Below are 14,337 nucleotides of genomic sequence, written 5' to 3'. Positions count from 1 at the left end.
ACCCTAACCCTAACCCTAACCCTAACCCTAACCCTAACCCTAACCCTAACCCTAACCCTAACCCTAACCCTAACCCTAACCCTAACCCTAACCCTAACCCTAACCCTAACCCTAACCCTAACCCTAACCCTAACCCTAACCCTAACCCTAACCCTAACCCTAACCCTAACCCTAACCCTAACCCTAACCCTAACCCTAACCCTAACCCTAACCCTAACCCTAACCCTAACCCTAACCCTAACCCTAACCCTAACCCTAACCCTAACCCTAACCCTAACCCTAACCCTAACCCTAACCCTAACCCTAACCCTAACCCTAACCCTAACCCTAACCCTAACCCTAACCCTAACCCTAACCCTAACCCTAACCCTAACCCTAACCCTAACCCTAACCCTAACCCTAACCCTAACCCTAACCCTAACCCTAACCCTAACCCTAACCCTAACCCTAACCCTAACCCTAACCCTAACCCTAACCCTAACCCTAACCCTAACCCTAACCCTAACCCTAACCCTAACCCTAACCCTAACCCTAACCCTAACCCTAACCCTAACCCTAACCCGCACACGCGCTCAACCATACAAATTGTCGCCATGGCAGATGGTCGCGCCCTACGCTCCGGTAAAACATCCAGCAGTCATGCACATAACGAAAAACATTGTCAAACACACCGCGCAATGGCAATAAGTCCATAATAAGAAGATGCGGCCTTTCACAGCAGCTGTGCCTCACCGTGTGCGTAAACTGCAAGACGGCCTCAACAAACGCACACGCCGCCACTGCTTCCACTTCAGTCCCACGGCCAACGGGATACGGCCACAGCCCGCTGCCGGCACACAACGCACACGGAGCTAGCAATCACCCAAAGAGACACACGCGGAAACGGATCCTCATCCACCTAGAGCGCGCTGTTTCCACAATAGAACTTGTCCGTTTTTCATCACTTGAAGAAGCTTCTTTTTAATGATCGGCCCCATAAAATTAAAAATGAAAATGGAAAATGGAAAATGTAGGAAAACTGCGAAAGCAACGGTTACAATAATTCTCCCACAATAGAGCAATTCTCCGTTTATATCTTTTATAAAAACGCAATTATTAAAGCCCATAAAAGTCCCTTAATGTTTTTGAGCAAAAAACAAGCTTCCCTCATCATTCCCCATACTGTTTTTTTTTTTTTTTTTTTTTTGTTATGGTATTGTCGATAGCGTTGGTCATCTCTGAAATCTGTGCGATATACTGTCGCCTGGCGCTGGTGCACCTGCACTGTATGCACGCACAATTATCCAAAAATATATAAATCCCACAATTTTTTTTTTTACCAGAAATCAAAAACTACCCCTTTCATTCCCTAATTCGTTCTCCTATTTCGTTTTTCCTCACCCCCGGAGAGCTTTCTTTCTTCTGGCGTCAGCGGATGATACTGCTGCTCGGTACTGATGCACCTTTTCCTTCCAGAACGCCGCAATCCTTTTTTCATCGTCGCTCAAATTATCGGAATTGACAAGATCACATCTCTGCCAGCCAGTTAGCGGCTTGTTGTCTTTGTGCTGCACATAAATAATCTCCCACGACATTTCTCGGGACAATTCCTCCCAATCATTAAAATATGCCGCCAGATACTCCGTGAACTGCCTCACAGTGCTGGTTTTGGTGTGATGCTCACCCGCCGTAGTGATCTGCAGCCCAACCAGCGTCATTGGATTTGAGTCCACAAAGAAAAAGCCGTTTACCAACGGAAAGTTTTTGACCTTCGGTTGATACAGCACACTGTACTCTATGGCGATCCGATTAGAAGGGTTGTCTGGTACTTGTAAAAACTCTTTCCTGGTGAAGCTTTCGTACGAATACTTTACCAGCGCACAGCTGTGTGACCTAGGTCGTCCCCTTGGCTTCAGTTCCTCAATTTTAAGTCTTATCGCACGTAGGAACTCCTCATTCAAAAATGCGGATACGGCATACTTTTCAATAAGATATGGTAAGATATAATCCCAAATACTCAACAAGAGAAAAATAAAATCCGTCTGCTTCATTTCTCTTTTCATCTTGGCCAATGTTTTACGTTCGAGGTAGGGGGATATCAGTACATTCAAAGGCGATTCAATGTTGTCTTCTTGTCGTACTCGGACAACCTTCACAAGCTTGTGAGACACATGATTGCCGTCATACAAGTTGTCAGTTCCAATACCAGCGTCATACTGTAGCATCGAAGGAGTGATATTATTCACGGCATCTTCACACGCGATAAAGCGAGCCTCAGACTTTTTTTCATTAAAGATGAAGCGGAGAATCGGCCCCACTTTATTCATGCGATCTTTCACCTTTTTCCAGTAGTCCTCTTCTTCCTCCGCTTCTTCCTCCTCTTCTTCCTCTGTTTCTTCCTCTGTTTCTTCCTCTGTTTCTTCCTCTGTTTCTTCCTCTGTTTCTTCCTCCGCTTCTTCCTCCGCTTCTTCCTCCGCTTCTCCCTCCGCTTCTTCCTCCGCTTCTTCCTTCGCTTCTTCCTCCTCAAGCTGCCCATTGTGCTTCTTCCACATGCACATTGCCTTCACATCGTTTTCTTCGGGGCAATTAATTATGATTTGTACGGCTCCCATTTGCATTGCCCACGATTCGTAGTTGTTTTTGTCTGGTGGTGTCACCACAATCATGCCCCATCCCTTGCAAGGCAAACTAGTAGACGGTTCATGACCCCTCATTGCCACGTCGTAGATAATATACCCTTTCACCCCACGCCGAGAGAAACTGCCCAAAATACTCAGAATACTGGCCTCACTCGTGTACAGTGACACCGTTTTGGCGGTCTTGTCAAACAGAAATGTTCGATCCGCAATAAAGTACGCAACCATTTGGAGTTTCTCCGCATCGTAGTGCAGCAGCTGGTAGAGGAGGTACGAACCGGCATTCATCGACTTCCCGATCCCGGGCGTCCCAATCAACACACACGGATGAGGCGAAGGTTTGATCTTACCGCAAGTGCTGAACCACTTGGTTAGATCGCGCTTGACTATCTGCCACACTCGCTCCACCTCACAGTTCAAATAGCAGTCATGAATAAATTCACCCACCCCCCGTTCCCACGAGTACGGCCATTCCTTGTCCGAGGTGAGCACCATCAGCCTGAGACGCTCTGCACCGGATTGCTGCACACCGTCATCCTTTTCGAGGGATCCGCCAACTGCCCTGTAAGTCCATGACTGCGGTGGTTTCCCCTCCTTCACCTCCATTCCCGTCCCCTCGCCGTCAGTAACTTCCACGACATGGCTCCACCTCGCATTGTACACAGACTCGTAGAATCCCTCCAGCACGTACATCCTTCAGCCACCTTCGTTGAATTCCGCGCCTGAGAGAAGACTATTTATTATTCTCTTCCGCGTGAGAATCGATTATATACCTGTTTTCGTAGTTGGATTGAGTTAAAGCCAAACACTGAACACTAATCAAAAAAAGGAATAAGAGTAAGAGACAATAGGCACAGGCATGACTGACAGCCTCAGCACGAGAGTCATCCACACGGTGTGGGATGCACACCACATGCACGAGGACCACCGCAACGACGGCAAGTGGATGCCATTCACCCAGCACAGTGTTGGTGAGAAACAAACAATAATAACAACGTGGTGAGCGCGGAGGGTTCGCCCACGCATCCCGCTCGATACAGTTCCGCGCCCCTGTGGCACCGCCGTCACCACACACACTCGGCAAAAGGACGTGGGCACATGAACCCTGAAAGAAGCACACAAAATAAAAAGTAAATTCGGTGCAGCAACGGCCACATGCAGGGAGCACAAATCATACACACCGCAACAGCGATGCATCATGAAAAGCTCCCATACAACAGAAAAGAGTGCAATTTGCATGCTTTATGGAAAATATTTGTGGTGTGCATGGCAACAGAGAGCCGTGACGCTGCCTTTCATATTGCACTCGCCATTCACGTATCACTTGGAAGCACGCAGCCACCACTCCTCCGTTCCGCTCCCCGTGCTGCTCGTGCCGCTCCACTGGAGGAAGTTGTCACCGCACATCCCCATCACCGTGCATTGCGGAATACAAACCTACCACACCGCATGAGTGCGGTGCCACCCCGCCAATAAATCCCAGGAAATACCCCGCTGCCTCGTGTGGCACGGACGGCAGTCTCATTATGCCTGCGAAAGGCTTTTTTTCCAAACAAGAACGCGACCCCACCACACGCCAGTAAAAACGTTTGGTCCGTCGCACGCAAAGGAGTGGAGCGGGAGAACAGCAGGAAAGACAACACCGGCAGCCATGAGCAGCCCGCACACGCAAACACACCGCTGCCCCGCATATCACCAAAAACAAAAATACCAAAGAAACATGTCACATCCCAACTACAAATCGCAAGTGCGGTTGCAGCTGACACTCCCACCTCCTGGGCGTGTGTAGCCCCTCGCTGCTCGGCGCTCTAAGTGGGATCACCAAAAGCACCAATTCGGGAAAATTCGACCACCGCCACAGCAGTCACGCTCCCCATTTCTCACAAAGGTGAAGGCTTGCAGTGGCGCAGCGGACGGCGGCACGCACAGTCGCAGGGTAATGGACTGCCGCGGGAATCACGCAACGGCGATGCGCCCCTCCATTGGGAAGCCCAACAAAAAACATGTGTCGCGCAGTCCCCGTGAGCAAACACACATTGAACCGTATTCAGCTCCACTACTGTGGCCATCCGCACACACAGCATGAGTGCGACAACGCAGGCAAGGAAACACGGAATAACACCACGCATCCCTCCAATAAAGGCCATGCGGTGTCCATGTTGCCTTCAACAATAATTCCACCCCACATCACCCTTCTGCATATCCGCAGCAAAAAGGCCCACACGGTGTACACTACATTAGGAGTTCCTAAAGAGCAAAACCTGATCATCAGAGCGCTGCCCTCTTCTCAATGTTAAGTAGAAGCTCTCTGATCCTTGTCGCCGCCAGCCCGCGGTATTATGGAGAAGCATTGCGTTCTCGGCATATCTCTCCATTTACTTCACTTTCCCGACGCCGCAAATGAAGTGATGTCCCACAGGTGAATTCGACAGTTCTGAAGAACGCGGCGTGTCAGACTCACTGAAACTGTGTGCGTGTGTGTTATTACGGGCAAGCGATACAATGCTCTTGAACATCCATGTATTCCGATCCTGCGCAACACCCCATTTGGCGGCGCTGAAAACGTTGGACACCAAACACGCGAAAATCGCACAATGAATGACTCTGGAGAAAAAAAAAAAACAAATAACGTCAACACAGACACAGTGACCAAACAAATTAACAAAAGAAAAACAACCTCTGCGCGTCCTCCCGCAAGAAGGTGAAGACACACACGCTTGTCCCCTTTAGTTTCACTCCAACTCCTCAAAAGTTGATAGGTCTATAGCAGGAGGAAACACGTCACTCTTCCCTCTTTCCCTGTCACGAGGCGTGGACGCTGCGAGAGGCTGCCAAGATGAGCCACACGTGTGTGGAGGACCCCAATGCTCGGGGCAGGTCGACAGCCACCCACACTCACCCCCACTCACAAAAGGGCAAGGACATGAAGAAGAGAAGCCCGCCGCACAGTGCATTCAAGAAGGCACACGCAGAAGCACCGCCATCCACATCGTACCGCAAAAGGGCAATGCGAACAGCACACCCACGGCCGCAACAAGAGGAACGAGGCGCATCCAATTCCACCACAGTCCTTTACTTACCCCTGCCCCGAAGGAATAGCGTTACGCCTCACAGCAGGTCGTGGTGAATGGCGCCCCACACTCACAGTGAGGCACGGCGCACACCATCCGCTCCCTTCCGACTGCACTCATCAGGGCGCCCAGTCACCCTCGTACCATCGCAATGGGGAACACAAACAATCATCGTCGCGGACTATCGATGCCTCTAGCAGAAAAGAAAAAGTGATGAGGGTGTGTCAACTGCACAGCTAGCAGTGGGACACCCAATGGGACACAAAGACACATAGTGGCATTCAACACAGCAAATAATAAAACAAGCCGCAGCGAATTGCCAAATACAGGAAAACAAGAAAAAAGGCGTGGGTTCAGCAGAAATAAATAGATAAATAAATAATAATAAATAATAATAAATAATAATAATAAAGAAATCACCTCAGTGGACTTTCATTTCGTGTATCCCTCAGCGCAGCAGGAATTGTGCATCTCCATGTGTTTCTTACAGAAAGAAAAAAAAGATCGCAGTGTTCCACGTGTCCACACAAAATCCCTCACATTTCATGAGGCACTCGGCCTCTTCCTCCACCCCTCGTTTTGTACAGTCCGCGGGACTGCACAGCAATGAGGCCGGCACCGCGTGCGGTGCAAAAAAAGCAAATAAAACAGGGGGAAACACGTCGCTCATGAGAGTGTGCAGCTAGCGACAAACGAAAAATAAATTAAAAAAATAGTAAAAAGGCAGGGGTTCTGATCCCTCCAACAAAGCACCAGGAGCACATTATATCCAGAGATAAAAACAAAAGGGATTTTTTAAAAGTCCTCAACGGAGTGCATTGAGTCTTCCTGAGGAGCTGCACACCCTTTTCCACGGAGAGCCGCGACTCCACTCCCACCGTCTCACACAGCCGAGAGCTGCAATGCCCAGAGCCCCAGAAAGAGAACCAACAAGATCCGAGGCACACACACACACACACACGCACCGTGCCGTAGCCACTAGAGCCCTTCTCCAAAAAAGTGTTGTTCGTGAGCTGAGAGGCGTTTCCATCTTTGGAGCCACTGCCAGTTCCCGCTGGATCATCAGGCCCTTCAAGCATTTCCCCAGAAAGAGACTCTGGAAGAGCAAGGCTGCTGGCAACAACTTTTGCGGCTTCTTCCCTGGTCAATATGCGGTTGCACAAGAAGACACTCGTCACTGTCAATTACTTGTTTTGGCTCCCGGTGTCGCTTGCACTGCTTCCATCCCCTCCAATGTAAAAGTGTGAATTCGCGCGTGGCCCCTTTCCCGATGGTGATGTCGTTTCAGCATCCCACACACACACTCACCATTGATCTATACGAAGGCCTTGTTGCCGGTCCTGCAGCGTGAGCTCCACTCGTTATTGTTTGTTCAACTCCAAAAAGTCGGTGTGTTTGTTTGCGTTGAACATCACCCCCCAACTCCTTTCATGGCTGTGCGACAGCCAAAAGTGCACAGTGCAACCTGCTTCCTTCACGCCAATCAAAGGGATACTCTTGACGCCTGCGTGTGTCTCGCGAATAGCCACCGTCGCCACAAGAGCGAAGTCGTAATTCACAAAGCCACAGTGATTATTATCCTCCCAACGGTTCACGGGGCAATGTTGCCCTGCGAATTGAAGCCCATTTGTGGCATTCTTGCCATTCGTCACCGTTGCAATCACGCAACGGCACTCGTCGATACACGTGTTGGCAGTGCCTGCGTTAGACAGATATCCAACCAGACCCACCGTACTTACGGGCGACGCGGAGAAGGAAGCGTCCACGTCCGCCCAATTGCGGAGGATGGAAGTGATCATCTGCAGCTCCTCCGTCAGGGGGACAGGAAACAGGCTGCTTTTCTCTTCATTGTGCCTCGCTCCCACAAGGTACAACGCACCATCCGAGTACAGCAGAACGTTGGCAATCGGCTTATTCGCAGCAGCGTCCATAGAAGCCGGTCCAACATGAAAACGTGCGGTTGTTTTCCATTACCCAAAGGTAGAGCGCATGGACCTCACTCTCCCACCACGGGGAGCTCACTTTCCGGGCCTACAGCATGACGCTCTTTCCTCCAACGGTCGCAGTGACAATGGCTCCCACACGCAAGCTCATGCCCCAACGATCCGATTGTGAATTGGCCCATACGCCCGCAATTGCCCCGGGTACTTCCACCCACATTGTCCCCTTGTCACGTGACTCGTGCACTCTGCAGTACCGGCTCCCATAACAACGAGTAATCACGAGAAGTTGTCCAAGCTCCCACTCGGCAATGAGAAAGTCAATGCAGTCCGCAGGAAGAATGCCCTTTGAAAGCACTCAGCTGCTGCCGCCGTCCGTCGAACAGATGATCATGGAGAAATCGTCATTTTCTTCATTATACGCAATCACGGGGACACAAGCGTGTCATTCAAAACACCTGAGCCACCAGCAACCATCAATCCATTCGCGCCGCGTTCGTGAGTCTCGGGAATGATCTGTGATCACAGCAATTTGGGTTCACACCAGTGGATCAGCTCGCTCCGTCTGCCGTCATTGGGCTGCGTGAATTCACCCACAACCAGTTGAACATCACGGTCCCTCAACGCCCAATTGAACCCACCATTCGCACCAAACTTTTGCTAGCTTCCCGCAGAAAGAAACGCCCTATTGCCGCTCTCAATTGTCGTGGGATTGAACGCGGAGCCTACACCACCCTTTACATTCGATGTGCTCAACACGATGTGTGTATTCCGGCCATTATCAAACTCGCCAAAAAAAGACGACAAATTCCACGCAAAAAAGGTGGAACCCGCCAGAATATCCGCATGAGAAAGCCCACTCGGTGCCCCATCGCTATCATTAAATATCGTGCAACCCCCATCAAAGGCAACCGTCACTCCACCGACACCCACAAGAGCGAGCGATCCAAACAAATCCCTCCTTCCACTTGCACCAGTCCCACCCTTCGGTTCCAAATGCGTTCGTCCCGGAACAAAAATAAAAACCACCCACGGCAGCCGCGCAATCACTTAATTCTCCCCCGTCGATGCGGCCGCAGCTCCACAGGTGGCGCAGCACATCATCGTTACGACGAGGAGGAGGAGCAGCACCGCAAAAGTAAACAAACGCCGCGACATGTTGGGCCTCTGCGGCTCACCCTCTCCTCCTTCCCTCCTCCTCCCGCTGGGTCCGGTCACGCGGCGACGGTTGTGTGTGCGGGGTGCCTTCACTGCAGCAAGGCACGTGAGAGCATATAAATATGTGTGTGTGGGCGGTGTGTGTTTGCTGTTGGTCCTTTCAGGGCCTTCAAATTTCACAGTAGCGATTAACGCTTGTTTCCTTCTTTCCTAGCGTGTGTGTTTGCGCGCAAGAAATGGAAAAGAGTACAACAGCAGCAACACATCAGGCACGTCCGTGGGGAGCAGAAGAGAGCACCCACGAGGAGTGCGGGACACGAGACAAACGCCAGTCCCGGGAAGAGCACAACCAACGCCATCACCCTGACAGGCAACTCCACACCAGCCCTCACGCACACACACGCACCATACCAATGCCGTCAGTCCGCCATGGAAGAGGACAAGTAACCCACCGCCAACACACAACGCACAAAAAGCGAGCAATCACCCAAAGTGCCACACGCGGAAGCGGACCCTCATCCACCCATGACGCGGCGCCTCGCTCCATGCGGTCACACGGAGTGCACTGATTCCTCAATAGAAATTATTCGTCGTTCATCCCTTAAAGCTGCTTCTGTTGATGATGAGTCTTAGAGCACAATAGAAGAAAATGGGCAATGCAGTAACACCGTAACACCGCCAGCCACAATGATTCCCTCATACCGGGGCAATTCTCCAATTATGCCTCGTATGCACACACAACTAACATACTATATAAAAATCGCCCAATGTTTTTCACCAGAAACCAAACAACCCCTTTCCCTCCCTAATTTCTTCTGCCACTGTTATGTTCGATAGCATTGGTCATTTTTGACACCTTTTTGTAACACTGTCACCTGGTGCTGGTGCACCTGCACCGTATGCACACAAAAAAGTATCCAAAAATATATAACTCCCACAATATTTCTTTACCACAAATCAAAATTGCCCCTTTCCCCAATTTGTTTTACTATTTCCGTGGTTCCTCCACACTTCGGAGAGCCTCGTCTATTCCAAATTCTCCGGATGATATTGACACTTGGTACTGGCGCACCTTTTCCCTCCAAAACGCCGCTATTTCACGGCTTTCAACGTCGCTCACACTATTGGGATTGACGACATCACATCTCTGCCAGTCATTCATCGGCGTGCTGTCTGTGTGCTGCACACAAATCATCTCCCACGACATGTCTCGGGATAATTCCTCCCAACCATCAAAATAAGCCGCCAGGCACTCATTGAACTGCCTCACAGTGCTGGCGGTGGTGTGATGCTCACCCGCCGTAGCCATCCGCAGCCCAACCAGCGTCCTCGGATTTGACTCCATGAAGAAAAAGCCGTCCACCCGCCGGTATGCACAGCAGCCAATACTTTATATTATTATTTGTATGGTATTCCATTGCAACCAATCCACATAAGACTCGGCGGGGTGCCCTTCAGAATTTGCCTTCAGCACTGCGTACTGTCCTCTACGGCGTGCTAATGGTCTCAGCTCCTTGAGTTCCTCTACTAATGCACTGACAAACTCCACCAAACATTAATGCGCGCAATCCAAACCCTTTTCATACACTCAGACAAAAGAGTATTCCTCTTCCCCAATACTAGCAACAGAACTAAATACCCATCACTCATCACGTTTCCCAAAATAGTGCTGTATTCCACGCCCGAGGCAAAAAGATATCGGTGCGTTCAGAAATACCTCAGCACCGACTTCTCCTCTTGCTCGGACAACCCTCACGAGATTTTGGGACGGATCCTCAGAGTCCCACAGTCTCGCTCCTCCATGCGTAAAATGCTTTTCACCATCCCGGGAATTGATCCCATCCAAGGCATCCTCAATGGCAGCAGAGTGTGCAATGAACTTATTCGCATCAAAGATGTAACGTGGAATCGGCCCCACCTTATCCATGCGTTCTTCGACCATCTTCCAGTATTCCGTTTTTTTCTCCGCAGTCTCGTCACGCTTCATCCACGCACACATCGCCTTCACATCCATCTCGTCAGGGCAATTCACGATGATTCGCGCCGCTCTTTTTTGTTTCTCTCATTTATCATAGTTGCACACGCTTGGCGATGACACCACAATCATGCCTCACGCAATACAGAGCAAAAAATATTTCGCTGGCGGCTTTCCTTTCTCTGTCACATCGTAGATAATAAACCATTTCATCTTACACTGCCATAAATCGTACAAAAAGTCCTTGGATATTTTACTACTCATGTATGCTGACACCTTTTTTGTTTTCTTGTCAAACTCGTACGTCGTGCTTCCACCAAAACAGTGGACAACCAAATGGAGTTTCTCGGCATCGCAGTGCAGCAGCTGGTAGAGGAAGTACGAGCCGGCAGCCATCGACTTCCCGATACCGGGCGTCCCAATCAACACATGTCGCCCAGGCGTAAAGTAGGGCTCACCGTCAGTGCTGAACCACTCGGTGAGATCATTCCTGACGATCTGCCACACTCGCTCCACCTCACAGTTTACAAAAACGTCCTTAGGAAGATCCTGTATCGTATTCCACGAGTACGGCCATCCCTTCTCCGAGGCGAGCACCATCAACACGGGAGGTGCTGCACCGAATTGCTGCACGGCGTCATCCTTTTCGACAGTTCGGTCAACTGCCTTGTACGTCCATGACTGTTCCGGCTTCCCTTCATGCACCCCCATTCCCGTCCTCGTTTTCTTTCGCTCCACGCCGTCCGGAAGTTCCACCGCATGGCTCCACCTCGCATTGTGCACAGACTCGTAGCATCCATCCAGTTTCTCCGGTGCGCTCGTCGTCGTTGGGTTCCTCGCCTCCTCGGCAGCCGCATCCAAGAAATGTTTAGTGGAGTTATGAACAGTTGCTTTTACCTCCGCAGCAGCTAATGACTGCCCCGGTAGGTTGTTGACACCCTTATCGCAAAGCTTGCGTATATCCTCATCGAAGATCACTTCACCCTTTGCAGCTCGCCTCATACTCAAATAACGATCGGATGCCTGTATTTTTTTTTTTTTTTTCCTGCTCTTACCAGTCGTAGTAACTACACCTCAATTGTGCAGCTCTGGTAAGCGTACGAAGGAATTCAGCAGCAAGGATAACCTTACTCCGCGGGCAGCCATTATAGAATGGCTCCAACATCTGCCCTTCCGGCCCGTAAAACTAAGTAACAACTACTCATCGGGTTTGAAGCATGAACAGCAGGCGCTTAGCTTCCTCTCTAGCAAAGAGTACTAGACCCTGGCACCACGTTGAGGTGGCCGGCTGAGCCAGGGATGCCTGTATTTCGTTCAATACTCCCGCATCGCAAATATACTTCTTGGGGTCCTTAAAAAACTCTTCCAGTAAGACATCCCGATTGGTGTTCACAACGCCTCTGCCGTCCAATTCCATCGTAAGAAAATCATTCTGCTTCATTTTATCCACGCGAACCCTTCCTTTAAACACCGCATATTTAATCCTAGTGGAAACGTCAATCCCCAGTTCTTGTCGTTCTCGCCTTTCCCTTTCTTCTGCCTTCCGCCTCTCTTCTCTCACTACATAAGAGTGGGCTGTGTTTATCTGTGCCCTTGCAAGAGAAATGACCGTATCCTTTCTTTCAAAGTCCCTCCATTCTCTGAGAGTGACAATATATTCCTTTTTAAGCTTGTTTGAAGCCCCCAATAGCATGTAAAACTCATCACACTTTTTTCTCAGCTCTTGGTATGGCGGTGATGCCTTTATTGTGCTCAATAACCCTTCGTCTTGAATGAACTCATCGGGGCTAATTAAAAAGTCCTTCATGTAGACGTTCTCATTGAATTCCTCAACGCCCCTGCCGCCAAAATAATTCCGAAGGAAATCATTCAGCCTCATGTTGGTGATGCTTTCCTTTCCCTCCAGCAGTATGTCCTTTACGTTGCTGCTCATGGTCCACTGTGGTTGCCGCGTTTCCTCCACTCCTCTGTGTGTTGCAGCGTCGGAACCATCGCCGGGGATGCCACGGCGAGGTGCCATCACAACACCCGTGCGGTGAAGCAGCCCACTCGCACCGCCCAACTGCGGCCAGCAGGTGCCGCTGGCTCCAAAGGACAGTCGCGGCTGTTTCTTCCCGCAGTCCCAATGGCGTTGGGCGTGGCACTCGCACGGCTCGGCGGTCGGTGCGCCATGCAACCGCCCTGCTACGCCTGTCGGTGGAACAGTCAAGGGCCACCGCCCCCAGAGCAGCAAGACGTGCAATCGGCCACAACACCGCCACATTATCGACTTTTTTATTTTATTTTATTTTATTCCCGTTGTCTGTCTGTTTGCCCCATCAATAACACTAGTAATGAGTGTGCACACTCACGAAAGAATAAAAATAAAGGAGGCACGATCCCACCGTCCCAATGCAACTCAACACTCTCCTCCACCCACCGCCATTGCCGCACAGGAGACCGCAGTTGCATCGCAGAGTCAGCACAACAACGTGCAGCACACAATCGTGCACCGAAGAATGGGCGAGACGCAGCCAGGCATCGCCCCGCTCCATTTTCCCACCCCTCAATTCTTGCGTGCCCGCACAAAGTGGCAAACAGAATCAGAGTGCACACAAACCCAACAATCCCCCTCACTCGCTGAAGCACATTATTCGCTTGGAGTGACATTTAAAAACACACCAGCAGTAGCAGAAGGCATGTAATTCCCCTGCCAACCCTGCAAAGAGACACAACAACTCTGCGGAATAAAAGTGGCACCCATCGGTGTTGCCCGCAGTTCACATGGCAGAAATAATTCCACGCATGCATAGTTCCGGATTCCTCACTAATTGAGTGCACATCAACAGTAAAAGTAAAAAATAAGTGCATCCAAGATGGAATTAAATACGTGAAAAAGTCAGCCTGCTTTCTCCGATGGCGTTGGCGAGCAATCCCACACAATCCAATCAAAGTGGCACGCCGGACAGAATGGCGTCAGTTAATAAATAAATAATTGCGCCAATGCAGAAAGCAGCAGTAATTTGGGTTCAAACCCAAATTCGGGGGGCGACAGTGGCATGGGAGTATGTATGTGTGCAGGACCTTTCGTGGGACGGTGGCCCTCAATCCCGCCGTGCCCTGGAACAAAAGGGCAACAACAAAAAAAAGGGGAGCACACTCTCCAGAAAGGGAGTTACGGTTGATCAGTCAGCCCACGTTTCGTCTCACACGGCATCCACATATGTGCACTCCACCTCAAATACGTACCTCCCTGGACGCCGCATACATGACGTGTGGTTTCGTCACTTGCAATGTGTTCTTCCTCCCGCAAGCAACAAAAAAAAAAGGATGGCCATGGCGCAGCTCCACTCAACGGAAAGCAATCGGGGCAGGCGCGGGTGGGAACCAGAGATCACACCAACAATAAGAACAATAATAAAAAGGTAATAACTCCAAGTCACAGAACCGTGCAATGTTTACCTCTCTTCTTCTACATTGAAACCTCCCCAACGGAACTAATGCAGCAGACACAAGTGCAGCGCAATATCTTTCTCTGTTCCGCGTTCCATCTTAATTCCCATGCGTGCCACGGCGGCGGTGCCTGCGTTACACCTGGA

General features: G+C 50.3%; 1 protein-coding gene and 3 pseudogenes across 1 annotated transcript, besides 12 other annotated features; all 4 read right to left on the bottom strand.

Annotated features, from left to right (window-relative positions):
• Nucleotides 1–562: a repeat region.
• Nucleotides 1–1,770: a sequence feature (heterozygous, non-Esmeraldo-like haplotype).
• Nucleotides 20–559: a microsatellite.
• Nucleotides 560–747: a repeat region.
• Nucleotides 1,165–1,186: a microsatellite.
• Nucleotides 1,377–3,308, bottom strand: Tc00.1047053511585.320 (retrotransposon hot spot (RHS) protein, putative; the record flags this gene model as incomplete). Its single annotated transcript, XM_815290.1, has 1 exon — nucleotides 1,377–3,308. The coding sequence occupies one exon, from the start codon at nucleotides 3,306–3,308 to the stop codon at nucleotides 1,377–1,379; it is 1,932 nt and encodes a 643-aa protein (XP_820383.1).
• Nucleotides 1,771–2,608: a sequence feature (areas merged during assembly that could not be assigned to a particular haplotype. This can correspond to areas where the two haplotypes were merged or to regions with more than two copies in the genome that were merged during assembly.).
• Nucleotides 2,332–2,504: a sequence feature (GA-rich).
• Nucleotides 2,609–2,683: a sequence feature (heterozygous, non-Esmeraldo-like haplotype).
• Nucleotides 2,684–14,337: part of a sequence feature (areas not merged during assembly with more than two copies in the genome that could not be assigned to a particular haplotype) that runs on past the window's edge.
• Nucleotides 6,064–6,097: a microsatellite.
• On the bottom strand, nucleotides 6,490–8,784 carry Tc00.1047053511585.310 (annotated as a pseudogene).
• Nucleotides 6,629–6,651: a microsatellite.
• Nucleotides 9,773–11,790, bottom strand: Tc00.1047053511585.280 (annotated as a pseudogene).
• On the bottom strand, nucleotides 12,059–13,022 carry Tc00.1047053511585.269 (annotated as a pseudogene).
• Nucleotides 13,032–13,053: a microsatellite.

Source organism: Trypanosoma cruzi, genomic scaffold (assembly GCF_000209065.1).
Source record: "Trypanosoma cruzi strain CL Brener 1047053517143 genomic scaffold, whole genome shotgun sequence".
Classification (NCBI taxonomy): Eukaryota; Euglenozoa; class Kinetoplastea; order Trypanosomatida; family Trypanosomatidae; genus Trypanosoma; species Trypanosoma cruzi.
The sequence above is the reverse complement of the archived record's forward strand: the minus strand, read 5'-3'. Positions and strand labels throughout refer to the sequence as shown.